At 49.1% G+C, this 27,752-nt stretch overlaps 1 protein-coding gene across 3 annotated transcripts in view; it reads right to left on the reverse strand.

The window, feature by feature from the left end:
* The window catches only part of NPTN (neuroplastin), a 40,292-nt gene extending 14,575 nt beyond the window's left edge, over positions 1 to 25,717 (reverse strand). For 2 of the 3 annotated variants that reach the window (XM_078623528.1, XM_078623527.1), the window contains exons 1-3: positions 10,198 to 10,540; positions 5,124 to 5,319; positions 275 to 363 (exon numbers count right to left, since the gene is read on the reverse strand). In XM_078623528.1, the coding sequence (XP_078479654.1) occupies positions 275 to 363; positions 5,124 to 5,319; positions 10,198 to 10,525 (613 nt within the window). In that variant the 5' untranslated portion in view covers positions 10,526 to 10,540. Of the gene's footprint in view, positions 1 to 274; positions 364 to 5,123; positions 5,320 to 10,197; positions 10,541 to 25,508 lie in introns of those variants that run through there. The other variant, XM_078623529.1, reaches the window with a different exon arrangement.
* Positions 25,718 to 27,752: the final 2,035 nt, after the last annotated feature.

Consider the following 27,752-nt stretch of genomic DNA (forward strand, 5'->3'; position numbering starts at 1 on the left):
CAATGCAATGGTTTATCATGAGCTATGGGAAGAAACGAGAGAACCCAGGAGGAAACACGAGGGCACACGAGCGCACACACACAGACACACGCACGCAATCGCCACTCAATCGCCACGCAGAAAAAGGAGCCCGAGGTCGGGAATCGAACCCGGGGCACCTCTTGCTGCGCGGATGTTTTTCGGCGTGCCGCCAGCACCACCACGCCGCCAACACCACCACCCTGCCGCCTGCCCGCCCGCGCGCGTCATGCCGGCCCCACCACGCCACACGTACATTTCACGGTGATGTTGCCCTTGGCAAGGGGCGAGGTTTGGAAGACGCAGACGTAGACGCCCGAGTGCTCGGCCTTGGCTTTGGCGATCCTGCAAAGGAGAGAGAGGAAGGAGGGAGGGACGACACAAGAAGTTGGTTGCTGTGGGTGGCATGGGGGGCAAACGCCGACCAGGGGGTGGGGGGCGGGGTCTGGTAGTCGATTTTCTTCAGCGAAGCCGGCTTGCTCCACCCCGACATGGACAAACTAATATCTTTAGAACTGTTTTTTGTCTTCAGTCTGTTGTCCTTCCCCCCCCGCACCTCCGAATAGCACTGCTGGCTATGTACAGTGCGATAGAAGTTCAACGTATATACGTAATGCCTGAAGCGACTGGAGGCCGCTACATTCACAAAAGAATGAAAGCAATTAACTGGGAGATCCCCGGGTTTAGAACCCGTCCTAGGCAGGAAGTTGACCTTCAAATCGTTCCATCACAAGTTGCGCAATGATTCACCCCGCCAGCATTCACCCCGCCAATTGTTCCCCACCACGTGCCGCCGTGCGCGTTACCAATCGATTCGGTCTTTCCCCCCCGACCCCAAATAAAAATAGTTCCCAAACAAAGGAGCGCTGTTGGTGATCTTTCCCACAAAGGAGCTTCTTTGTTTAACTCGCAAACACGCGGAGAGGCGAAGTCAAGCCAAGCATTGAAAATCGAACAACCTTTGATCCCGCGTGACTTTGTTGGTAAATAACGTGGCAGGGGAGGAGGGTAGTGGCTGCCTCCGCAGTGGTGACCACAATGGACCATCAAAGCCAATGACCCCAGCTCGATTCCCAGATGGGAGAGGCAGCGGGGGCGGTGTGTCACAAACCACCACTTTAACAGCTGCTGCTTCTGGGCATCGCAAACGACGACGGTATGGCACACCCAACATATACATCTATGTTGAACTTCTTTCGCACCATACGTAGCCAACCGCGCTAAAATCGGAGGTGCGGAAGATGGAGCTAGACAAATGCAATGGTGCAACCCTGCAATTGGCTGCTCAAGCCGCAGTGCCGGCGACAATATTGGAGGGACCACCACTGAATTGAGCTCTTGAAAATGTCCTCTCTCTCGGAGGAGGTGGAGGAGGGAGGGCATTCTGCCCATCTCTTCTTCTTTCACTCCGGGGCGGGTAGCGATGGGGAGGGGGGGCAGATGTAGGAAAGTCCAGTCGGACGCTGATCGTTACACACAGCAGGGTGTGCGGCAAATTGTACATCACTAACGGGCACGAGGATTGCATGGCACGCTCGCACAGCACGACGCAAACGAAATGGGACTCGATAATTGGTTTTTTACCCTTCTATCTGGCAACAAAACTGACACCTTTTTTACAAGGAGTCATGTTTGCATAGACCACAGTACCTGCAGTTATAATGCAAACAAAAAACATAAGCATTATGACTGCAGGTATTGTGGTCTATGCAAACATGACTACTTGTAAAAAAAGGTGTCAGTTTTGTTGCCAGATAGAAGGGTAAAAAAACAATTATCATATTTTTTACTGCCAAATGAGGTTCCAATGGTGAAATGGGACTCGCCACAAAATGGTCATGCAGGGCTTGACACGAGCGAGCAGGCCACAAACATTTTCCGCTCGCACGGCATGCGCACGGCACACCCAGCTAAACTATTCTGGAAAGGGCAAAATAACCAAAAAAAGTCCCTCAAACGATTGCAAGCTGTGCTATTGGGGCGCCACGGTGGCTAGGAGATGTTAACTACCTCGCCTGGTATACAGGAGGTCGAGGGTTCGATCCGGACCCCGACGCCTGCTGCTGTATATTTGGAGTTGGCGTATCTCTCTCTCCGTGGGTCCCTCCACATTTAAAATCAACGTCATGCGTTGACAGCATGTGGCTGCTGCTTTATATTTTCACATGAAGACAAACCACTTCGTTGAGTTATCATTAATAGCCAGGTTGCTTCTGAGAAAAGAGCTAGAAAACAGCCGAGTGGGGCCTTACCTGGTAAAATAAAAACAGTAGTAGGATATGAACCACGGCTAACATCACAAAACACGCACTGACCAGGGTGGTGATGTATGGTCAAAAAAATTAAACGATCAAAGTGCGAACCTATTCATATCATTGGCGGATTGACAGATAGAGAAATGGTGGGAATAATTGTTTTAATTCACGAATTTAATTGTCATAATGCGACTGTACGCCCCACTCTCATCCCCCCCCAAAGACAAAGATCCCCCGTATAGCCTCAGACTGTTGGGGCCAAGTGCTCCGAGCGAGACACACCTACGAAGGGCGGCACGGCACACGATGGGGGGGGAGGGTGGGTGGCCAGCACCACACCCGGCTGCCTCTGCCACCCAAGGTAGCGATGTTTACCCACTGCACTAGGTACAGGCCGAGTCGACCTAGGGGAGGCCCAGGACCGGGTTAATATAATCGTCACTGGTGTTTGGCCGTGAGCAGGAATCTAACTCGGGTCGGTGGGTTCGTAGCGCAGCGCTAACCGCTAGACTACCGCTCCACACATCCCCAACGAACACCCACAAAAACGCAATGGCAACATCGATTTCGCCATTGCCACGATTCTTCCCCTAATTTTCCGCGGGCAATTTGTGGCGACAACAACAACAAAAAGGCACCCGGCTTGTTCAATCGGCCGCACGCACTCCTCCTTGCCGCCAGCCCAGCGGAGTGCCAATGTGGGAAGCGCCATCGCTTGTTGCGCGTGGCAGATTCATGGATCCTCCTGCACGGAGGAAATGGTACGCCATTTTGTGTCGTCAAGGGCGTTCCCAAGGGCACGGGGGGAGAAATAAGCGATGAGCGGGAAATGAAGCGGGGAAAAAAATATTCACGCGTACAGCATGGATTCGGGAACGCTTCCAACGCATTTGTCCTCAGGAAGGGTTTGGTTAGTGTGGTGGGTCGTTTCTGATTTCCACCCAGACGGTGGCTAGGAGATGTCATCTCCCTCGCCTGGTATGCATGAGGTCGTGGGGTCGCCCCAGACCCGAACGCCCCGATGTATATTTGGAGTTTGTGCGTCTCTCTTTCCCCGTAGTCGCATAGATCGCTGGAGGTTGACTTAATAATGTCAAGGGCGTTACCAATGGCACGGGGTAAGACACAGCGACGAGCGGGAGAAGATTCATGCGTAGAGCGTGAATTGTCTAATGCTTACATTGTGCGTTTGTCCTCAGAAGTGTTTAGTTAGCGTGGTGGGTTGTCACGGGTTTGATCCCGACCCTGACGCCTACTGTATTCTTTGGATTTTGCAGGTTCTCCCTGTGGCGATGAGCCACTTCGTTGAGCTATCATCTGTGGCCAGGTCTGTTCTGAAAAAGAGCTGTACAGCTCAGTGGGAACTTACTCTTGAAACGTCCCAAGCCCACTTACATTTGCAAACAATGACCGATGCTAGTAAAACTATGTAAGTTCTGTAATCCACGTGTGCAATTCAAAATGTAAGTTTGTATTATTAAATTTAGATTTAATCAAAAGGACTTTACCGAAAGAACCAAGAATATATTTGTATTATTAGTTTCATTAAAACATTCCAGGGTCAAGAGATTGGAGAGGAGAATCGTTTTGAGGCCAGAACGCTTTCCCCGCAGGTGATGACTTAATAATTAACGAGCCGCACATTAGACAGTCAGCATCCATGGATTTGGGTCACAGCGAGGACTACACATCAAAGAAACAAAGATCCCGCATTAAGACTGTTGGGGCAAGTGCTGTTCGCGAGCACCTATGAAGGCCGGCACGGCACACGAGGGGGTGGGTGGCTAACACCACGCCCGACCACCTTTGTCTCCCCAGTGTTGATGTTTTACACACCGGACCAGGTACTCGTCGAAGGCCGAGTTAACCTAGGGGCTGCCCAGGACCGGTTTAAATATTTCGCCACGGTTACTGGTCGCGAGCGGGAATTGAACTTGGGCCACCTGGTTCATAGTGCAGTGCGCAAACCACTGTGCCCCTGCTCCCCCCGTCTCTCTCACACAAAGTTAACGACCTCGCCTGGCATACAGGAGGTCGTGGGCTCGATCGAGACCAACGCCTGCTGCATAGTTAGAGTTCGTGTGCGTCTCTCCCCGTGGTCGTGTGGATTTTTCTCTAGGTCCTCCGGTTTTTCCTTCCGCATTTATAAATAAACACGAGTTGCGTATTTGGCTGCTGCTGTAAATCTTCCACGTGAAAAGTCGCAACGTTGAGCTATCATTTGTGGCCAGGTCGCTTCTGAAAAGGAGCTATATAGGAGATCAGATTATCTGGCGGATTCGGGGTGGGGAAGGGGTTTGCCGTATTTTCAAAAAACGCCGGATAATCACTCATCATAATTGATAAAAAATAGCAAATTTTTGCACATTCTTGTATAACATTATGTTTGTATGTGTTGTTTGTATGTTGTTTTCAGTGTTTCACATCTGTTTGCTATTTGCAATTGGCATAAACATAGAAAAACAAAAATAAAGATTCAATCGTAAAGTTACCGCATTTTATTAATTAGTAATGTGGCAATGTGTGCGTATATATATACACACACATGCAGTATGTTAATTGTTTAAGTTGTTCTATGTAATGTATAATGTACCGTATACAATCTATGAACACCGAAATCGAGCAAAGCTACGTTTGTTGTCACGCCCATGGTGCCGATCGCCGGACCGGTTGGTTACAGCCTTCGGCCGATCGGCCTGCGGACCACCAAATAATGTTGGAAGGCGGATAATCGCGCGCCAGATTATCGATGATCAACTGTAAAAATATATATAGCTCAGTTGAGGCCTCACATGGTATAGAGAAACAAAATCATAGCTTAAGTAGTTTAAAGCGTTAGCTTTGACTCACGTGTAGTCCAAGGTGGCGATGCGTGAAGCGGTGATCTGCACCGCTTGCTCCGTCCCGATCTTTTCTCCGTCCTTCTCCCAGTGACAGTTGATCTCGTTCGCCGAAAACGACTGGGGCAGCGTGAGGTTGCACTGCAGCCTCTCCTCCGTCGTTTTGTTGGACAGGGTGATGTCGGGCGACGTTTTGATATCGTAATCTGTCGTTTGTGGAGGGGGGTGGTGGTCGGGTGGGGGTGGAGGAGAGGTATGGACTCATGTTAAGCGAGCAGTAGTTATGTTTTTTTTAAATCCTTTATATTAAGTTCACTTGCTTGCGCGCTTACGACCGTGCAAATCTTTCTGTCGTTTTTTAACCCACTTCCCGTGATCCAATCGAGCTGACATTTTGCACACAGACTCGTTGTTCGTGACAATTTATTTTCGTGAAAAAAAAAATTCCAAAATTTTACACTTTTTAGGAAAAAATTAATTATATTTAATTACCAATTGCTTAATGGTGGCAGGCAATCATCTGACCCGTAGGTGGCAGCCATCTCAAGCCAGAGGACGAGAGGACTCTAGCCGCCACGCATATAAAGGATTTATAGTGAAAAACTTTGTTTTTACGGGTTAATTTTTTTCACCTCTTTTTGCCACTGGCACACAATCCGAGCCGTGCTGGCCATGTGCCGAACCAACGTGGCGCTGGTCCGGGAAGGGCACGAGTTTGGTTGTTTCAAACGCGCGATCCCCACATCATGCGCGTAATTCGTGATATCAAGACGCACGTAGATGACGTCGTTTAACGTGACATCACGCATTGTGCAACGTCACTAGTCGCACTCCCCCCCAGGGCCAGAGACACGGCCGGCGTAACAGGACAGGTAAAAAAAGTGCCGGTGGGAAAAAACCCGTTACCGTGCTGGCACGGCTCAGAAAGTGCAAGTGGACAAAAGGAGATATTTGACGTAACCCTCCACAAGGCGAGACCCAGCAGCGGTTATCACTTGGAAATGTACTGCGGCCAGATGCTCTAAAAGGTGTGATGCTCATTCTCAATGTGGAGGGGAAAAACTGGAGGACCAGCATCAAAAATCCACGCGACCACGGGGGGAGAGTGAGAGACACCACAAACTCCACAAATACAGCAGGTGTCAGGGTCGGGATCGAATCCCACTACCTCCTGTACACCAGGCGAGGTAGTTAACATCGAACCACGGTGTGGCACCACTCGGGAGTCCGACTAAATTTACGATGGACTTCATGAAACCCCACCGACTGAGACTCGACTAAATAGCCCACCTGTGGATTGACGGACCAGACTGAGACCGAAGACTACTACGATGAAGAACACCCAACTGGGTCAGGGAGCGGGGCAGGTGTGAGCAGTGTTCACCGAGCGAACCGGTTTTGTCGAGCGACCGTGCAGTTTTCTGCACTGGATTTCATTGGGGATGTCACGTGGAACGGCGGGTGCGTGCACTCTTCTCACACCAAGCCCCGGCTATCCTCAGGTCGAGCGATAAAGGCAACGATGATCATGATAATGATGCTGCTGCTGATGATGACGGCGACAACGATTAGGATTACATTCCTGTTGGTATGTGAATTACGATTTGAAAATTAAAAATATTTATTTTTGTCCTCAAGTAAAGATGTGGGGGCTAGCAGCAGTGGGTAGCGCAGAAAAAAACAACTGTTGTACTGTACTGCAAAGCTCCCAAGTCCTATGCTCCTCGTTTTCGCCGAACTTATCGTACGGTCAAAAAACCCCACCCACAACCCGCAAGGTCTTGGTGAGGCCTTCACCCAGCAGTGAAATGACACAGCGGGTAATTCTTCACGGATGTACCCCAGCTTTCAAGGCAGATCTTCACGTATAGGTTTTTTTTATTTAAAAAAATCGGTTCGCACTTTCGACGTTTCGACTGTGCACTTTTGTTTCGCTGTTCATCACTTGGGTCCGCTAGCCGGACGACTGCTCACAAAACGACGTAAAAGAAAAACCTACAATCAGGAAAACACACACACAGTTGGGGGTTCTTCCATCAGCAGTTGGTAAAACCTAAAAATCATAAATGAACAAAACTAAAACTACAACTTGACGCACAACAAAGGGAAAGGATTGAGGGTACCAGACAGTGCAAACTAATAAGCACAAAAGTTATTTTGATAAAAACAACAAAAGATTCGTCTAATCCAGGGCTCTTCAACTCGATTGCATACGGTGGGGGTCAACCCGTAAAGCTGGCGCGGTGCCGTCGAGCCGCGACCCTTCAAAGCAGTCTGTTCTCCTACAAGACAGGAGTAGTAGTTGTGGCGTTCCTGAAGAACACCGCGTTAGAATAAAAAACTACGTAACATAGGGGGGGGTACAGCACGGTCTGCGATAACGCGCGAGACGCGTAACCGCAGGGCCGAACAAAGACCGAGGTGGGTGGGGTAGCGTCTAGAAGCATCCAGCAGCATCCCAGCGCCTTGTTGTGATGCTACGCCGGGAGGCGGCGGTCACAACCGCTCATTCACACTCGCGCGGACGTAGTTCCGGTCACTTGATCGTGTTCATATGAAGCCAATTCGCGTTATTAGGAGAACAGACTGCAGAAAAGTCGTGATGTCACATTGTGGCACTGCGACATCACAGCATCGGTACGGGTCACCCCTCTCTGGTCTTTACATCTCGCTGCCCTGCTCTTTTCGTAGCTCTCTCTCGCTCACTTATCACATTTTTAAATCGTGCATCTTCATCTCCCCCCACCGGCACCACCAATTAGCATGGTTGGCTACGTACGGTGCAGAAAGTTCAACACACAGTACATACTGCCCATACACTAACACTGCCCATAGATTTCGATTTAAAGCTTTCGTGACTGCAGGGATTCGTCTTCTTGGTTCTTTCGGTAAAGTCACGTAGAAGGGAAATAATAAAATAATAAAAATAGAACATAATAAAATAATTCTCACGACGTTTCGGCCACAACGCAAGCAGCCGTCCTCAGGTGAAGACCAGGTCTGTCGGGGAGACAGCATCTGAACGAAACAGCACCACGCTTGGAGCATATATTTAAGCTGGGTTGGAAGGGGGCGATTTCGATTATTTTATTATTTCCCTTCTACGTGATTTTACCGAAAGAACCAAGAAGATGACTGCCCATAGACTTAACGCTGCATCTCTGCTTAGCACCGATGGGTACGTACGGTGCAGAAACAAGTTCAACATACATGCATACAACATCCATAACTTACCTTCCACTAACCCCGCCTCTCCCCATCTGTCCAGGTGAACTATAGAGCTCTGCGCGAGTCACAACAAAGACAACCTTCATGGGCCAGATGTCGCCCGACCCCCATGAGGTCCCCTTTCATTGAAGAACCCTTGGCTTAGACCAACAACCACCAAACAACAAACACAGCGACGAACGGGACGACGGACGGGGCTTGGACATAAACGGACGAGCGAGCGAGCGGGAAGACAACGGGAGCGGGGAGAAAGGCGGCTTGGACTTAAGGGAGTCAAAAGCAATCGTTGAGGGGATCATTTTTCGGCAGGAACGGCCCGGAAGGAACATGGTTGGCGTCGACGGGAGGAGGAGGAACGTCGGTTTTCCGAGGGGAGGATCGTCATCTTGCCGAGGAGGAGGATGAGGAGGAGGAGGAGGACGAGGAGGACCACGTTGAGGGAGAAACTTGCTGGGGAGGTTGACGGCTACGCGTCGCAGGACGACCACCGTGGAGAGAGGGGGAGGTGGCAGTGGAAGAGATTCAGGAGCTGTGCTACTTAAAAATGACAAAATACTCAAGCAAAGGTGGAAGTGGGCGATAAAATAATAATAAATGGCGATGATGATGATAATAAAATAAATTAATTAAACAAAATTGCTTTGGGAAAAAAAATCTTCCCGCGGCAGGCATTTCCACGAAAAGTTAAAAGACGTCAAGGCGCGACTTTAAAAAAAAACGGCGAATTGCATAAAATCTGCGCCCCTGGTCAATAATAGCGAGCGAGGGGGGCGCGCTCGCTAGCCCCCAGAGCCGGCACCACGCCGCCGGTTGCGCCAACTGAACTAAAACTAAACTACGTTGTTGTTTTTCATCTCACCGGGTAAGGTCCACCCAACTGTGTCTACGTAGCTCTTCATCAGAAGTGTCCTACCCATCACAAACGGTAGCTCACCACGTGGAGATTTACAGCAACAGCCGAATTACGCTCCAGAACACCGCAAAAGTTGCCTGCGATTTACTGAGAAAATGGTTGAACTGAGGCGGCAAATCGTCAATTTTGGTGGTCACGAAAGAGCCGTGGCTCTTTGCGTTTAGTTTTATTGTCCCCCCCTCCCACCCTAACGCCGCACCTCGCATGTGGCACGGTTGGCTACGTACGGGCAGTGCGAAATAAGTTTAGCGCACGTGCATACAACTAAGATTACAGTTCGGGACAATTGTTGCCGGCAATCATCACCGGCAATGTATTTTGCGACGAGCAACTGTACGGGCTACTTAGCAGGCAAATGGCAAAGTGTTGTGGTCAATGGCAAAGTGTTGTGGCAAATGGCAAAGGGTTGTGGCAAATGGCAAAGTGTTGTTGCAAATGGCAGAGAACGAGAGGAATTCCTTAAAAGCCAATTAAAAAAAATTGTTCGCCGAGACGTCTCTTTGATGCACAATGGTTGGTCTATTGAGAGTACAAACCCCCGTTAGTCACGTGACCTCTGCAAGCAATCCGATTATGGCAGTTGTTTATTAGGTTGGAGGGGGGGGGGAAGAGGCAGCGATTGAATTCGTCCAGATTTAGGCAACAATGTTTTTGTTGTTGCAGCAACAACCATCACCGAAGCAACAATCGCCGGACACGAGAGCCCTAGATGTTCATTTACTTAGTTTTGTTATTGCATTATCGCCCACCCTGGTGCATCGCATCAGCCTCCTGGACACCAGCACAGCTCGCAAACCGGTTCCACGTGCCGACACCGTCTCACGCCCCGCGGGGTCGTCTTGCGAGCGGCGAGCGGCGACGCCGTCGCCCAGCGTCGCCGGCACACCTCTCGGCGCCGGCAAAAGCGCGGGAGAGGCGGCGTCGTGGGGGGGGGGTCACTCACGCGGGACGACCCGGATCGTTGCCTGCGCTCGGATCCAGCTCATGGCCGGGTTGCGGCGAAAGTCGTTGCGCTGCGGAGCGTTGCTGGCGCGGCACTCGTACACGCCCGAGTCCTCGAGCGTGAGCGCCGCGATGCGCAGGGCGCTGACGCCGTTCGAGCCGTAGGCCGTGGTCACGGAGATGCGGCGCCGGCGTGCGCCCTCCCACAGTTGGCGGAAGGCGTCCATGTGGTTGGTCTCGGCGAACCACCACTGCAGCTCCGGCACCGGCGAGCCCACCACCTCGCAGAACAGCTCGGCCGAGTCGCCGGTGAACTTCGTCTCCGACATGGGCGACTTGGAGAAACCGACTGGGTGCCGCCATTGTTGTCGTTGTTGTTTTTTTTTCCAATGTGTGTGCGCGGCGCGCGTGTGCGTGCGTGAAGACGAGAGGTCACACACGCACGCAGAAGCTCCTCGCACACCGCAGTCGGCGACACAGCTGCTAGCTAAACTCAACGACACTCCTCTCAGGCAATGGTTTTTATCGCCCAGCTTTCTTTTGAACTCTGCGATCGATTTGGACTGTTTTCTACAGGGTTAAGGTTTCAAAGAACGAAAAACAATTTCTGATAACAGGAGACGCACACGCACGCGCGCACACACACATGAAGCTTACACATTGCATCAGGCTCACTTACTCAACAACCATCAACCCTCCCACCCACCGGAAGGAAAGTCTTGGTCCTTTCTTTACAGCTTTCCAAGGCTTCGGGGAGACTGCCGTGGTTGTAATGGTTAACTCACCAGACTTGCAATCCAGAGGACTGTCAGTTGAAGCAATGGAGCAAGTTTCTTACCCCCCCCCCCCACCAATCCCCCCCCATTCCCACCTCCAACCGTCTGTGTCCACCCAGCAGAGAGGAGCATAAACCATCACGCAAACTGCGGTCATCCTCGCTTGCAGCAGCTTTTGTCTGGCTATCAAATAAAGACGGTGGTCACCGCATCGAGTGACGCTTTTAGATGCACTTCTTAGGAAGTTATGAACCTTTAAATCATTGTCTAGATTGACAAGCTTGTTTTTTTACAACTGTTTTGTTGTCTTTCGTTTGTGGTCCTTCCCCAGCCCCTCCGATTAGCACGCTTGGCTACGTACGGTGTGAAAGAAGTTCAACATACATACATGTGTAGGGACAGTGCGTGGGTGGAGACAGTGCTTGGCCCAGTGGTCACGAGGGGAAAATCGCAGAAGGAGAACCAACTGGGAAGTTTGGGAATGGGGTAGAAGGTTTGAGAAAGGGGGAGTGGCCGGGGGCAGAGTGAGGGCGACGCCGGGAATAAAAGGAGGCGAGAGGCAAGGGTCGGGGCTGCCGTGGGATCGGGGTCGACTGTCTTCACATCGCTGTCTTCACGCCGTCGCTAGCTGCGTGCCATCCCTGTGCGTTATCCCTGGCACAAGTGGTCTGTGCGTTATCCCCGTCTAAGTTGAGTTTCTTGCGCGAAGTGCCATAAATAATAAAGAGTCACTATACATACAAACAAACAAGTGTGGGTAAGCCCACCTCTTCCAAGGCATTTGACCGGCACGGAAGAGTAGACAACATATCCTTTAGAGAGGGGCCCTTTTTACGAAACGAATAAAATGCAGTTGCCAAAAGTATTGACATCTCGCTGTGCGGCTGAGAACAGAATGTTACCGTGGCCAAATTAAACGCTTCTGAGGACAAGCGTGCGTTGCAAATCCATTCCAGGATATGCATTCATATACATGACTTATGAATCCCAGCTCAGGGTTCAGTCCAACTGCACACGGAGGAAAAAGAAAACACTCCGGATTTTGGACTTACGCGATGCGCGTGTGCGTATACGTGTTAAACTTCTTTCGCACCGTATATAGCCAACCGTGTGAATTGGAGGTGCAGTGTTGAGTCTGTGGGCAGTCTATTGGTAGTGTTAGGCTATGGGCAGTGTTGAGTCTATTGGTAGTGTTAGGCTTTGGGCAGTGTGGAGTCGATTGGTAGTGTTAGGCTTTGGGCAGTGTGGAGTCGATTGGTAGTGTTAGGCTATGGGCAGTGTTGAGTCTATTGGTAGTGTTAGGCTATGGGCAGTGTTGAGTCTATTGGTAGTGTTAGGCTTTGGGCAGTGTGGAGTCGATTGGTAGTGTTAGGCTATGGGCAGCTTGTGTGTGTGTTGCACTTCTTTCACACCGTACGTAGCCAAACCGTTCTAATCAGAGGAAGGACAACACGACATGTTATACTGGAAGTGGTGGTGCCGTGGTTAGTGTGCTGTGCCGTGAACCGGGGGACCAGAGTTCGATTCCCGCTTGGCAACCAAAAATCGGGCGATGAACATCTGACCGAGGTCATGGGGCCTCAGGAGGGGGCGACTTCAAAAGGAGCACCTGCCGTGATGTGTAAACATCAGCCACCCACCCCTTTTGTGCAAGGCCGGCCTTAGACACTCACAAACAGCACTTGTCCCCAATAATCTGTTAAGCCTATAAGGGGGGGGGGGGTAGTCTGTGTGTGTGTGTGCACACGAGGTAGTGTAGCGGTTAGCACGCGGTGCTACGAACCCAGCGACCAGAGTTCGATTCCCGCTCACGGCCAACACAAGTGAGGATTATCCGAACGGGTCCTGGGTGTCCCATAGGTTGACTCAAATGAGTACCTGGTGCGGTGTGTAAACGTCGCCACTGGGGAGACAAAGGCGGTCGGGCATGGTGTTGGCCACCCCACCCCCTCGTGTGCCATTCTGGCCTTCATTAGGTGCTCGCTAACAGCACTTGCCCCAACAGTCTGTTCAGGCTACACAGGGGATCTTTGTCTGTTTGTTTTCGTGTGTGCACGCAATAAGGGCCATACTTTATTGATTCTCTGAACAATTAATTGATTTGCGCTCTCCCTCTCTCTCCCATTTGTTTTTTGTACGAAGTCTTCTACCCAGGGCTGGCCGCAGAGAAGCGTGCACAGAATATGAATTACCCTCGGCTCGCCCCACGTCCCCGTGTGCAACAAACGGTGCGATTATCCACAGAGGTTTTTTTGGGGGCTTCGATCTTGTAAATATAAATGTGTTGTTAAACCCGCCACCACCCAACACAGCCAATTAGCAAGGTTCGTCAAGGAAAACAAAGCGTACCGATTCGTTACTAGTTCAGCACTAACTGGTTGTGTGTTGCAGAGTTAAATCCACTACATTTACAATTCAAGTACCGTGACATTTCACCGGTAATTATAACCAGCGTCATGAGGCTATAGCCAGAGGGCTGTGGAGAAATCCTCCTCCTGTTTCGGTCTGAAATAGAGCGGGGTACAAATGCGACGTCGTCACTTGTGAGCAAATCAGGTGCGAAGACCAGAGGGGGGTGGGGGGGCGACGTTTAATGGATTCACATAAATTACAATGGGATATCTATTATTGGTTGGGTTATTAGTTGTGGGTGGGGTTTAACGGCACGTTTATATTTACGCGATCTGACCCCATAAAAGCCTCTTGCTGTGGATAATATTGGTCGCGAAAGCCTCCTACTAAGTGTTAAAATGGTGGCATTACAAGCGAACACCGCAAGTGGTACAGCAAAGTAAAAAAAACATATTTACGAAATGATGAACGAAGCAAAATGCCGACTACACCGAGCATCTTCTTGTTTCCACTGATCGTAAAAAAAGAAAAACACCAGGAGCGGAACCACCACCCACTGGCATCGGTTTGCTCGCGGTTGTGCCGCCCTCTCCAATGCGATTGTTGGGGTCGTGCCGTAAGGCGTCGTTAAAAATAAACGCGACAGACTAAACTAAGATATTTTTTTTATTTTACCCGTTAAGGGCCCAACGAGCTAAATAAAAGGGTTCTTTTTTTCAGAAGCGACCTGGTTATCACAAACGATAGCTCAACGAAGTGGGCTTATCATAGCATGGAAATTTAAAGCAGACAATAACTCTAAAATGTGTGATGCTGATTCTAAATGTGGAGGGAAAACCCCGGAGGAACATCCACACGACCACAGGGAGAGAAAGAGACACGCAATCGAACCCACGACCTCCTGTATACCAGGCAAGGAAATTAACATCCACTAGCCACCAAACGGTCAACTAAAACGATAAAGGTGCAGCCCCGCAATTGCTTGCTCGCACCGCAAGATAAGCGCTTTAGGAGGGCCCAATCACTAAGGGGAGTACTTGGGCCTACTCTTCTAAACTGGCCGGACATCTTGGAAGAGATGAAAATAACCCATGGTGACCTGGCGATCGACTTTGTCCAGCTTGCAGCATCAACGGGTTCACCAGAGGCGAGGAGGAGCGGGGGGATGAAATTGAATCGAACCGGCAACCTCTGATTTGCAAGTCCAGCGTGCAAACCATTACACCACTGTGGCAGCAATCCACTATCGTAATTGACATCGTCTCATAGTGCACTAAGACAAGAGTTCCAGTGTCGGTCACAGCCGGTGTCAATCAACTGCTGGGCGATGGACTGTTGTCATACACCCCATGTCCAGAACAGAGTCTCGGCGGGTGAGCGGGCTGCCCCGTGGAAACCCAGACCCCATATGCATTGGATTCCAGAGCACGGCTAACATCGGCGGCACGTGACATCCAAACTGGCGGGCTGAACATTACGCCAAGAATAGGAAACTATATCCACACCGCCACTGCTGCCGCCATCACCGCGGACGAACGCGACAAATGGCTGTGATCGAGACCATTTTAAAAGCGACGTTTCAATGTGTGGCAGAACAACACAATTACATTTAATTCTGTTCCCAGTAGGGAAAATACAAGGGGTGTGTGTGCGTGGTGTACTGACAAACGGGGGGGGGGGAGAGGAAGCAAATGCAAGCGCCAACACTGACGGTGCGCTGCTGGAGAAATAATAAGCAGCATCATAACAGAACTGTCAATTTCGGCCTTCAGGGAGACCGAAATGGGAAAGAGTAAGGGAATCTCAGCGATTGCATCTTACGAATTGCACGGTTGGCTACGTACGATGCGAAAGAGGTTCAACATACATGCTTACAAAATTAAAGGGAAAAAAAACTGCTTTGAACCGCTTGGTGCATTGCAACAGCGTTTATACGGGTGCGAATTTGGAGACTCGTCAAGATATAATAATGGAGGAATCATCATGGAGGATCCCTCACATTCCTCATAGAGCAGCGATTTCTTCGCCATCGTCCATCCTTTGCTGGACTCGCCCTGTCGGGTTGCCCGCTCATCTAAGAATACGAAGGCGAATGTGCGGTCATCATTAAATCGCCCGAGCCGTTGATCACGAGGACATTTGGCATTTTGCAGCCGGTCTCACCACAGCGTAGCGTCATCACGCAGCGTTTTGTAAAAATAATCGTTTCTTCAGTGTAAAAAACACTAAATTTCCACGGTGAGGTTTTCCACCACATCCGGAGATAGCGACCGCCCCACACCACCCTTGGGGCTCATGCGCTACGGATAACAAAAAAGGCCAAGGGACTGGACGAATCGATACAATGCACGTCACCGTTTCTGGAACTCGGCGTGAGCGAGCGTGCAGGCGTGTGTAAGCACACGTAGGCAACTCGCTCAGTCGGCGAGGATGTGTGGCGAGGCGGCCGAAGGTGGGTAGGGTAGGAACGCGGGGAGGGGGGGGGGACGATGGAATCTAGTGGGGGAGCTTTTGGAAATCCGGGGGGGGGGGGGGGGGGATAAATTATGCTAATGGTAACTGGTGCCGCAAAAATCAACACTAGCATTTACTCAAACGCACGGCACTGAAGCACGTGCGGGTGGAAACGTTGATGAGCGGCGCGTGTTTGCAGCTCGTTGCAGAAGTTCGCGGTTCGATGCCCCCGCCGTGGCCACCACCCTGGTTAATACCGTCATCGGTGTGTATTAGAAAGAAAAAGATTCGGCCCCGTGTGTGCAGGTGTCAAGTAATAAATATGCTCAATTATAAAATGAACCACTAATTACCTAAATAGGTAAGACCACATTGCAACATTGGCCACTACTGGCAGACCATAATCCATCTGTGAAGCCGGGCCTCCTTGATATCCCTTGAGAGCTATACAAGAATGATGCGAAAACCGATTCACCGAATTAATATAATCGTAAACTATACCTGGCCGGGTGGCTCGGCTGTGGAGTGAGGAAGTCTTGCACCCCGGTTTGGAGGTTGACCTCAGCCCATCATCCCTATGGGGTCATTAAAACGAGCACCACTGTGGGGATGTCAACCGTGGTTGTCCAGGGGATAGATTCACCACCACCACCTCATGTCACAAAAATGTGGAATTTGTACCAATGGTTCAGGACTGTAAAAAAATATCTGAGCAATGCTTCTTCAATGTTTGTTTTGGGTGCTTCGGTGGCGGGATGTTGACTACATGAGTGGAATATCGCTTTGACCTTGATCAGTATTATAGCTCCAACAGACCCGTGAATGATTTACGTAGGCGGTGTCGATGCAAGGGGACTCTCGCTCTCTCCCTCGCTCGCTCTCCCTTCCTCTCTCTCATCTTCGTCGCCTACGCGGGAGAGCGAGCTGTTGCCAAGCGACGGCCCGTTTGTGGGCGCTAAACGAGAGGATCATTTTTTTTGTCCGTATCGCACCCCGCGCAAAAGCCATCCAACACAAGAGGAAAGCGATGACATTACACCAGCGGAGGGGGCTTCACAGTCCGCCGGGAAAGGTGGCAGATTGCGGGAAAATTACATTTGGTTTGCCTGTCATACGAAGTGTAAAGTACAGTAGAAGCCCTCTGAATGACGATAATTTGTTCCACGAAACCGGTGGTTAAGCAAGTATAGGAAATACACGTTAAAAAGGTATAATTCATTCCGATAGGATCGAAAGTTATCCACCCAAAAAAACGTACTTTATAATATTTAGATAATAGATATTAATACATAAAAGATACTAACAATATTATAAATACATAATATTAAAAGAAACATAGTTAATCAAAGCCTTAATTCATATTTACTGTACCTACAACAGCCTGTCGTTAACAGGGGAACGGTTGGTAAGCGAACACATTAGGCTCTATGGAGGCACTACACTATACACTACACTACTCTAAACTACTATATACTATACACTACACATTGGGCTCTATAGAGGCCTGTCGTTAAGCGATTAGTCGTTAACATGGGTGGTCGTTAAGAGGGGTTCTACTCTATTTAATAAGGTGATATGAATAAAAATGTATCTTGGTTTAGTCTTTCGGGGAGGGGGGTGTGTGGGCGAGATGGTTAGGCTAGTCCCCCCCATATATATAAAAGGAATGTGTTTAGCTTCATCCCATTATGGGCCCAGGCCATGACTGTAAAGAGACCGTAGTCTGAGAGGGCTCCTCGGACGGTAAAATAACGGCGACCAATCAACTTGGGGGAAGAACGGTGCCACGGCAGGTTAGCGCACCGTGGCTAAGAAACCCGGTGACTTGAATTGGATTGATGGCCATCAAATTCTTCTTGTTGTATGGCTGCTGGTGTAGATGCAGAACAACGACTACCATTTCATATTCAATGTGGTCAAAAGCCACAGACAACCACGTCAGGGGCCAGCGGAGTAGTGTATCATCAACATCAGCTATGGCTGCAGGGTTTTGGTAGTACATGTTTATGCCATTTATTGTGAAAATTCTGTCACAGTTCCTATGATCACCGTTTCATTGCTTTCATGGCTTTATTTTGGCGATTTCGAAAAGTGTATTGGATTAGCCATGTTTGTTTGTTGTAGTACAGAGTTAGACTGATGGCCTTAATCTAAGTTGTCTTGTGGTTGTTGTTGTTGTTTGACTTGCATCCCACTGGGATTTTTGCACACAGCGTTGGTGTACAGTGATTTTTTCTCTGCAATATTTTGCTGTCTTTTCTTGGATTTTCTGTTTGCACTTAGTCACATATTCACTTAAGATGTTTTTTGTTCATGTTTTTGTTTTTTGTTTGTTGCGGTTGCACCCGATTCAAGAGCCGAATGGCTCACAGGGCTACACCTAATAAATGAACATGAACTTGATGATGTCGCTTTCTTCGTATTTGTCGATCGGGGCATCGCGTTGCCGCACGTTGTGTACGGTCTTGTTCTGGATGATGACCCACATCATCAGGTGTCCCCATCTACTGCTGCCATGGTTTGTGCGGCGGGATGCGATTCAGGGTGGACGAGGAGCAGCTTCGCGGATGGTCAAACACAGAGGATCTTCCTGCACGAGGTAGTGTTTGCGAGTTCTGAACTAAATTCAGTTATCCAGGCTAGACATGACTTAAAACCAGTGCCGAGTGATATTTTAACAGGTGCTGGGGTCCCCCTGACTTCATTAATCTACCCGGACCAGCTTGACAAAGTATAGTCAAGCGTCCGCCATGACCGACGATGACGTGTGCGCGGCAGGGAGGGAGCGAGGGGCATTCATCCAGCAGTGGATTGAAAGAATATTTGGGAATTCTCACGACCTGCTTACCCGCATTAGTGCGGGGTTTTCAAAATGACATTTTGGTTTTGGGGCAAAACGTACCCCACGAGTAACCAAAAAGGCAGGGAATTGTTGAGTCAAAAAAGCCAGTGACCCAATTTGTTAAAATGTCTTCCCCCTATTTATTATTATTAAGGAGTTACGACTAAAAAATAACTTTCCCCATTTACATTGCAGGGCTACAATTAAGACTCGGTACGAAAGTCACTTTCACGCTGCCTTACTGAATTGTGATGAAAGTATATGAACGGGGGGGGGGGGGGTGACGTTCCATCGAGATGTGTGCGAGCCCATTTTTTTTGGGCCCAAAAAAAGTGCTCACGCAAAAATCCTTTAAGCCGTTTATAATTGAAACCGCATGATACAGACGGGCCCATTAGACCAATGAAGTTTGGTGAAAAAAACCCAAAATGCATAGTCCATTGTACGATTACTCTCATGAGTCAATTAATGGATTTTCATGCCGTTTTTTAAGCCCCCCCAACCCCCCGATAAAACCAGCACCGACTTGGCATGCAGCAATTCGCTGTCAAAATTAGCGACGTCCATTTCGCCTGGAGGCCCTCGACAATAGGATTGGGGGCTCCTGAACACACATTGCTGCCACCATGCGCAAGGATAGAATCCGTGGTCAAATAACTACCAAGTCCAACGTAGCTTGTGTAGGCCCTCATCCAGCAGTGGATTGCCAAGACAGCTGTACATCGACATCCACTCGCCCCGTGTGTGTGTGTCTCGGTCTTTCTCTCCATGCGTGATAATTAACGTCTCAATGTCCGTCTCTCTCCAATTCTCGGTGTCTGTCCCTCCGAGTGCGTCTGTGGGTTGGTCGTGTAGAGAGTTCACCGTGCTATGAATCGAGTTAAGATTCTCGGGAGTGACGGTGGAGCGACAAGTGCGCTGCGCTACAAACCCGGAAACCAGAGTTAGATTCCCGCTCGCGGTCAATACCGGTGACAAATATCCAAACCGGTCCTGGGTCTCCCCCTCGGTCGACACAGCATCAAATGAGGACCTGGTGTGGGTGTGTAAATACTGCCACCAGGGAGACAAAGGCAGCCAGGCGTGGTGCTGGCCACCAACCCCCTCGTGTGCTGTAATGGCTTTCATAGGAGCTGCTCGCTAACAGCACTTGCTGTTACAGTCTCTTAAGGCTATACGGGGAATCTTTGTCTGTTGTCTGTGGGGGATGGCGGTATCATGATGAGCACCCTGCATTACAAAACTTGCCACGGCTAATGTCAGTTGCAAGTAAAATGCGAACCAGTACTTTACCTCACCTAGGTCGACTCAGCCTGACATTATTACCTGGTAGTGTGTAGACACCAGCACTCGGGCAACAAACGGTGGTCACACCACCACCTCGTGTGCTGTGCCGGCCTTAATAGGTGCTTGCTAACAGCACTGACCTGAAAAGACGATAATATCTATACATGGGATCTTATGTCTCCGCTTGCCTCCTATCTCTCTCTGTGTTTCCATGTCAGACTTTCGTTGTCCGAATGCTTCTCATCTGTCTCTGCCTTGATCTCTCAATCGGTCACTCTGTGGTGGCGGACAAAGCCAGAGAGATAGACACCTCTCCCTGTGCCTCTCTCCACGTCATATTCCCTTGGTGTCTTGTGTCTCTCTGCGTCGTCTCTCTCGGCTCACCTCTAATCCAATGTGCTCAGCGCCACTATTTGGCCTCGAGGAAAACAAATATTTGTTTTATTTTACCAGGTAAGGCCCCATTGAGCTGCTACATAACTCTTGTTCAGAAGCGACCTGTGCCACCACAAATGATAGCGCGACCAAGTGGCTCTTCTTCTTGGTTCTTTCGGTAAAGTCACGTAGAATGGAAATAATAAAATTCTAATAATAAAACATAATAAAATAATGAGAATTATTTAATGTTTATTTTTATTATTTTATTATTTCCATTCTACGTGACTTTACCGAAAGAACCAAGAAGATGAATCCTTGCTGTCACGAAAGCTTTAAATCGAAATTCAAGTGGCTCTTCATCATGCGGAAATTTACAGCAGCCGTCAAATATCTCTAAACGCGTGATATTGACTCTAAACGTGGAGGGGAATATCAGAATCAGAATATTTATTTTTACTCGAGGAATCTGATGAGCTACAAAGATTTTTTTCACAGCTGTTCAGTTCGGGCCTGCGGCTCCGCCATCTGCGTCCGTGCGTGAACAGGCATTTCACAACGCGCACAGCCCGCATGAGGCAAGACCGCAGCAAGCTGCGCACGCTGGTGGAGGTAGGGCCCACAGTGACATCGGAGACCAGGGGGCCAGGTCTCGATTCATCGCAACTGCTCGTGTTCGAGAAGAAACGCAAACCTTTGCGCTTCCTGTTACAGACCGCGAAGGCCGATGTGAGGATACTTTATAAAGATGCACACACAAAGACCCCCCCAACCGTGTAGACTTCACAGAATGTTGGGACAAGTTCTGTTGGAGAGCACCTATGAAGGCCGGCATGGCACACGAGGAGGGGCGGGGTAGCCAGTACCACGCACGGCTGTCTTTGTCTCCGCAGTGGCAATGTTTACACACCGCATTACGTACACATTTTGAGGCCGAGTCGACCTAGGGGAGGCCCAGGCCCGTGTCAGATAATCGTCACTGGTGACGACCGTGAGTGGGAATGGAACTTGGGTCGTCAGGTTCGTAGCACGGCGTGCTAATTTCTACAAGCATCGCTCCCCCAATGTCAAACACCCTCGCATGCACACAAAGATAAAGATCCCACCTATATAGCCTTAACAGACTGTTGGGGCAAGTGCTGTTAGCAAGTAGCAGCAGCTATAAAGGGTGCTCCCCACACCGGCAAACACTCGACTCTACGCGATCTTGTGACCCATAACTCACGTGATTTTATTGAAACGCTGATGCCAATTTTGTTGACGTTGTAATGTACACCGACCACACTCACACTGCTTCGATATAGTCAAGGGGAGACACACCGTTCAGATTCTGCTTAAAACATCTCGTTAAATTTGGTCCCGCGCCTAATTTAGCTCTAATTGCAGGTCTAAGAACCGAGTATTACAGGTAGGAACAACAGGTTCCACACTGCCCACCAGGGATGATTTGTCTGTCGTGCATATTTGTCTGTCGTGCACGAATGTGCTGTCCAACCAAGCTCCTACCTGCCCACTCCGAAGGAACGTGTTATTTTGAGTGTCTTGGGATTAACCTCACTCTCGCATAGAGCACGTGGGAAAGCGCTGCATAGTGCCCACCAGAGGTGGGACAAAGTCATTGTTATGCAAGTCACAAGTAAGTCTCAAGTCTTTGCTCTCGAGTCCCGAGTCAAGTCGAGTCAAAGATGAGGCAAGTCCAAGTCGAGTCTGAAGTCATCAAAATCATGACTCGAGTCTGACTCGAGTCCAAGTCGCATGACTCGAGTCCACACCTCTGAGGTGGGACAAAGTCATTGTTGTGCAAGTCACAAGTAAGTCTCAAGTCTTTGCTCTCGAGTCCCGAGTCAAGTCGAGTCAAAGATGAGGCAAGTCCAAGTCGAGTCTGAAGTCATCAAAATCACGACTCGAGTCTGACTCGAGTCCAAGTCGCATGACTCGAGTCCACACCTCTGGTGCTCACTGTGAGGACCAGAGTCACTGGAATGGATCTGCTGCCACTAGACAGAATGGTGGTCTCTGGTCAGTGGGGAGCGGTAAGCCTAGCGGTTAGCGCACTGCGCTACGAACTCAGCGATCCCGAGTTCAATTCCCGCTCGCGACCAACACCACCAGTGACGATTATCTGAACTGGTCCTGGGACTCCTCTTGGCCAACTCAGTCTCAAAAACGAGTGCGTGGTGCGGTGTGTAAACATCGGAACTCGGTAGACGAAAGCGGCCAGGCGTGGTGTTGGCCACCCAGCCCCTCGTGTGCCGTGCCGGCCTTCATAGGTTCAGCACTTGCCCCTCCAGCCTATTAGGGCTATACGGGGGATCTTTGTCTTTGGTCTCTGGTTAGCGTTGCAGTGAACCATCGCTTCCTTCATCGCGGTCTCAGAACGCGCAAACGCGGCTCAAAATTACAAACCAAAAAAAATCACTCGACATCGAGCAAGCAGCGTTCAGTCTCTGGCTGGCAATGGAAAAATCCCAGAGCCGAGGGACAGAGAGACGAAGAGAGACAGACACAGAGACACTCATGGTGAGACGTGAAGAGAAATGCAGAGAGACACAGAGAGAATAAATGGAGAAAGAGGCACCCAATGGAAAGTTAAAGTTGCTTCCACATCAAATGAACGTGGGGGGAGGTGGTCACCGATTTTCGTTTAACATGCCTAAGATATTCTAGGAATTCCACATTTCTATGACGGGGTGGGGGTCAGTCAATGCATTGGCAGCCACGATGTTACATTTTTCACAACGTGGTACTAATTTGAACCTTGCGAGATGGCAAAACCCCACGTTTTAATGTTGTGTGTGTGGAATCACACCAGTGTGGCGTGTAATTAACATCACCACTGGGGAGACAAAGGCGGCCAGGAGTTGTGTTGGCCACCCACCCCCTGGTGTGCCATGCCGGCCTTGATAGCTGCTGCTTGCTAACAGCACTTGCCCCAGCAATCTGTTCAGGCTATACGGGGGGGGGGGGGGGGGGATCTTTGTCTTTGTGGATTCACACCGATAATAATTCACCGTTAAATTACTGTGAGAAGATGTAAATACGCACACACATCGGACGACAATCGGTCACTGGTGTTGGTAATCTACGGAAAACTAATTTCTTTAAAATAGATTTTCGTGTTTAATTTGTTGGCTCCCCCCCCCCCCGCAACTTCGATTATCACGGTGGGCTACGTACGGTGCGAAAGAATTTCAACACACATACATAGAATATTAATTACTTCACGATGCTCCGACAAACTGAAAGAAAAAGTGAGACACACACACGCGTGCTGGGACAGTCACTGAGAGACAAAGAGAGGAACAACACCAATTAGAGAAACACATCGCAATGTTACTGACAACATTCGCATTATTCAGAAATATCAGTCGGTGCCTTGGGCTTGACGAGGCGTCCTTCACACGACCAGAGGGGACGATGATGATGGACAGGCGATGATCGAGAATCGCAAAGGAGCGAACTGCCAAAGCGATGGATCCCTTCCCAAACTAAACATTTTATTTTATACTTTATACCAGGTAAAGGTTCCACGGAGCTATAGAAGTGACCTCGTCATCACAACTGACAGCTCAACGAAGTGGGCTTGTCATAACGTAGAAATGTAAAGCAGTCAATTCATCTGAACGCACGTCGATTCTAAACGTGGAGGGAACAACTATTTTTTATTTTACCAGGTAAGGCCCCACTGAGCCATGTAGTTCTTTTTCAGAAGTGACCTCGTCATCACAAATGATAGCTCAACGAAGTGGGCTTATCATCATCATCGTAGCATGGGAATGTATAGCAGCCAATTCATCTGAACACACGTTGATTCTAATTAAACTAATTTAATACGACCAGGTAACGCCCCACTGGGCCATGTAGTTCTTTTTCACAAGCGACCTGGCTTATCACAAATGATAACTCAACGAAGTGGGCTTATCATCATCAACATCATCGTAGTGTGGGACTTTATAGCAGCCAATTCATCTGAACGCACGTGGATTCTAATTTAACTATTTTAATACGACCAGGTAAGGCCCCACTGGGCCATGTAGTTTTTTTTCAGAAGTAACCTGGCTTTTCACAAATGATAGCAGTGGGCTCATCATCGTCATCGTATAGCAGCAGCCAAACACTCTAAAAACGCGTGATGTTGATTCTAAATGCAGAGCGGGAAAATATCAGAATCATATTTATGTATACTGGAGGAAAGAGCTAAAAATCTATTTCCCCCACCAAAAAAATATCCCCCGTGTAGCCTAACAGACTGTAGGGACAAGTGCTGTTAGCGAGCACATATGAAGGCCGGTACAGCACACGAGGGGGTGGGTGACCAACACCACGCCCGGCCGCCTTTGTCTCCCTAGAGGCGATGTGCACACATCGCACCAGGTACTCATTTGAGGCGGAGTCGACCTAGGGGAGGCCCAGGACCGGTTCAGATAATCGTCACTGGTGTTGGCCATGAGCGGGAATCGAACTCGGGGAGCCGGGTTCGTAGCGCTGCGTGCTAACCGCTGCGCCACCGCTCCCCACAACACACTCATGTACACACATACACACACGTACACACACACACACGTACACACACACACACGTGTACACACACACACGTGTACACACACACACACTCATCTACACACAAGACGCCCAGTAAAAACCGCAATAGACGGAACACGCGAACTGAGCGGGTAAATGAGATCTTGCGCGAAACGGCGCTGGGTATAGAGGCTTGTCAATATCGTAGAGCGTGGTGTGTCGTGTGGCTGGAGGTGCGGAGGCTTTGAGGGGGGAAGCCTTCATCCAGCAGTGGATCGAGCAAGACTGGCGGCTTGCACATCGTTAAGCATGCAGGGCGCATCGCACGCAACATTTACATTTTTTTCTCTCGCTCGCTCTCAAGATGACAAGCCGCCGATCTCACGAACGTCGTATCCAGACCACGCCGTCGCTACTGTAAATGTTTCCACAGTGTTTAAGGTAAATAAAAAAATCGAAATAAAAAGATTAAAAATGTTAAGGAATAAAAACGCCTCAGATAAAATACCGCGGGTTTACAATTCGCAGCACGAATAAGCGACGGCGAATCCAACACCGAACGCCATTGGCCGAGATCGCCTCACGTGACGCGCGACTGACCAACGGGGCGCGAAGAAGACCGTTGGGGTCGCTTATCCGCGCTACCAAATATAATCGCGCCCCGGCCGTGACATCTTCCTCCGTCGCCCGCCCCTCCCCTCTCACCGGGCTGAGCCGCCATGGAGGAGGACGACAACACTGCCAGGGCGACGACGAGCGCGACGAGGGGGAGCGCCATCGTCGAGGCGAGAGAGCGCGGCCGCCGAGAGACGCCCCGAGAACCACCGCCAACACCGTCTTCGTCAAGGGCGAAGTGCAGGATTATTAAAGCGGCTCCTTCTCGCACCCCATTGGTCCGCGCGCCGTCACGTGATCCGCATAAATTATGTTAAGTTGCATCAACGCCTCATTGGCTACCGCCCACTGAAGATTGAGGCTGCCCCTGTTTTTTTTAGAGGTTCAGAAGAAATCTTCAGAGCACGGTAGACGATGACGTCATGGCTTCCGTCTTCCGGAAGATGTATCTGTGTTTAAAAAAAAAGTTATTCTAAAAGTATTTAAAAAAAGTATCAAAACATATTCCTTGTAATTAATTCCTTGTTAAAATAAAGACACATTTTTTGAAAATAAACTCCTTAAATTGTTTTTAAAGAAAACGGTTTTATTTTAAAGTGCACTAAAAAGTAAAACAATTTTATTTCAGCCGTCATCAGCTGATCGGAATATTTTAGTACATTTGTAACAAATTTTTTTTTCAGACGTTCGAAAGAAATCTTCCGAGTACGGTATAAATAATGAGTCATGGATAATGTATTCTGGAAGATGTATCTGCGTTTTTTTCAGATGTTGATATGAATCTTCCTAGCACGGTAGACGATGAGTCATCGTTTGTCTTCTGGAAGCAGTGCTTAAGTTTTTTTTAAAGTTAGGAAGACATCTGCCGAGCACGGTAGATGAGCCATGTTTGATATCTTCTAGAAGATTTATCTGCATTTTATTTCGAAGTTCGGAAGATATCTTCCGAGCACGGTAGAAGATGAGTCATGACTTTCGTCTTCTGGAAGGTGAGTTTACGTTTTTTTTGTTTGGTTAATCTAGAATCAATGCTAGGCAGTTTTAACACTCAGGGGCCTTTAGCGATCAATATTAACCACAACGAGGGCTTTTTTGGTGGGTTAGATCGCATAAATGTATAAATGTTGTGTCGTTAAACCCGCCACCACCCGACACAGACAATTAGTAAGGTTTGTCACCTAAACAGAACGTTGCCAATTCGGAACTAGTACAGCACCACCGGTGTGTTGGAGAGCAAAGCCACAACATTTACGATTGTACTGGTAGGAACCACCTGGTTCCACCAGCCCACATGGGATTATTGTGTCCGTCCGTCGTGCATCCAAAAATGGGGGGGGGTGGGGCTGGGTGGAGAGGGGAGGGTGGGGAGGGGCTGGATGGGGAGGGTGGGGAGGGGCTGGGTGAGGAGGGTGGGGAGGGGCTGGGTGGGGAGGGTGGGGAGGGGCTGGGTGGGGCTGGGTGGAGAGGGGAGGGTGGGGAGGGGCTGGGTGGGGGGTGGGAGGGGTGGGGCTGGGTGGGGAGGGGCTGGTCACCCCGTGGTGCCCTTATAAAACTCAACGTTTCACCTACTCACGCCGGCTTGTGCCCGCCCTCACAGTCGGCCATATTTGCGGAATACACCACGCCGCCGTTGACCCTGCAGGCCATTGACCGAGCAACCCAACGTTCCTACCAGCTCCCTCCGCAGGAATGTGTTTTTGATTGTCATTATTAATTATTTTATTATTAAAATTTACTAAGGTCACCTTTTATTTATTCCATGAAGGAGCATTTTGCTTCTCCATGTGAGAATGGAGAAGCATACATTTAGAAATTTTTAAAAATTATTATTAAAAATCTTTATTCTAATGATTCTACCAGGGCTTTTCAGTCTGTAGAATGAATATATGATTGTTATAATTGTACTCTCCATTTTGCTTCGTTCTACTACAAAGTTAAGTATTTTTTTATAGTTATAATTACTTTTAATATTTAGTAATTACAGTACAAGATAATTTCAATATAATTTTCTGAACATCTGCAGTTTTAGTTCGACGTTGAATATTTTCAAGTGAATTTTATGCTAAATTTAAGCTTTCCAACGCCTCCTTTTTAATAAATGTTTTCTCCTACAACATCAGAGTGCAGCGCCACATTACATACGCACTACAATGACAATAGTTAAGCGATTTGAAGCATGTTTTATTTTCAAAATGGAAATATGGTTTGGGGGGGGGGGGGCAGAAATTTGTGACGTCATATTTGAGGGGGGGGGGGTCTGACTTTTTGTGACGCCGTGTGACGAGGGGGGGGGGGGGGTCAAAAATTGTTCAAAATCGCGTGACGTCATTTATG

The sequence above is a fragment of the Lampetra planeri genome, unplaced genomic scaffold (assembly GCF_965212315.1).
Source record: "Lampetra planeri unplaced genomic scaffold, kcLamPlan1.2.h2 scaffold_305, whole genome shotgun sequence".
NCBI lineage: Eukaryota > Metazoa > Chordata > Hyperoartia > Petromyzontiformes > Petromyzontidae > Lampetra > Lampetra planeri.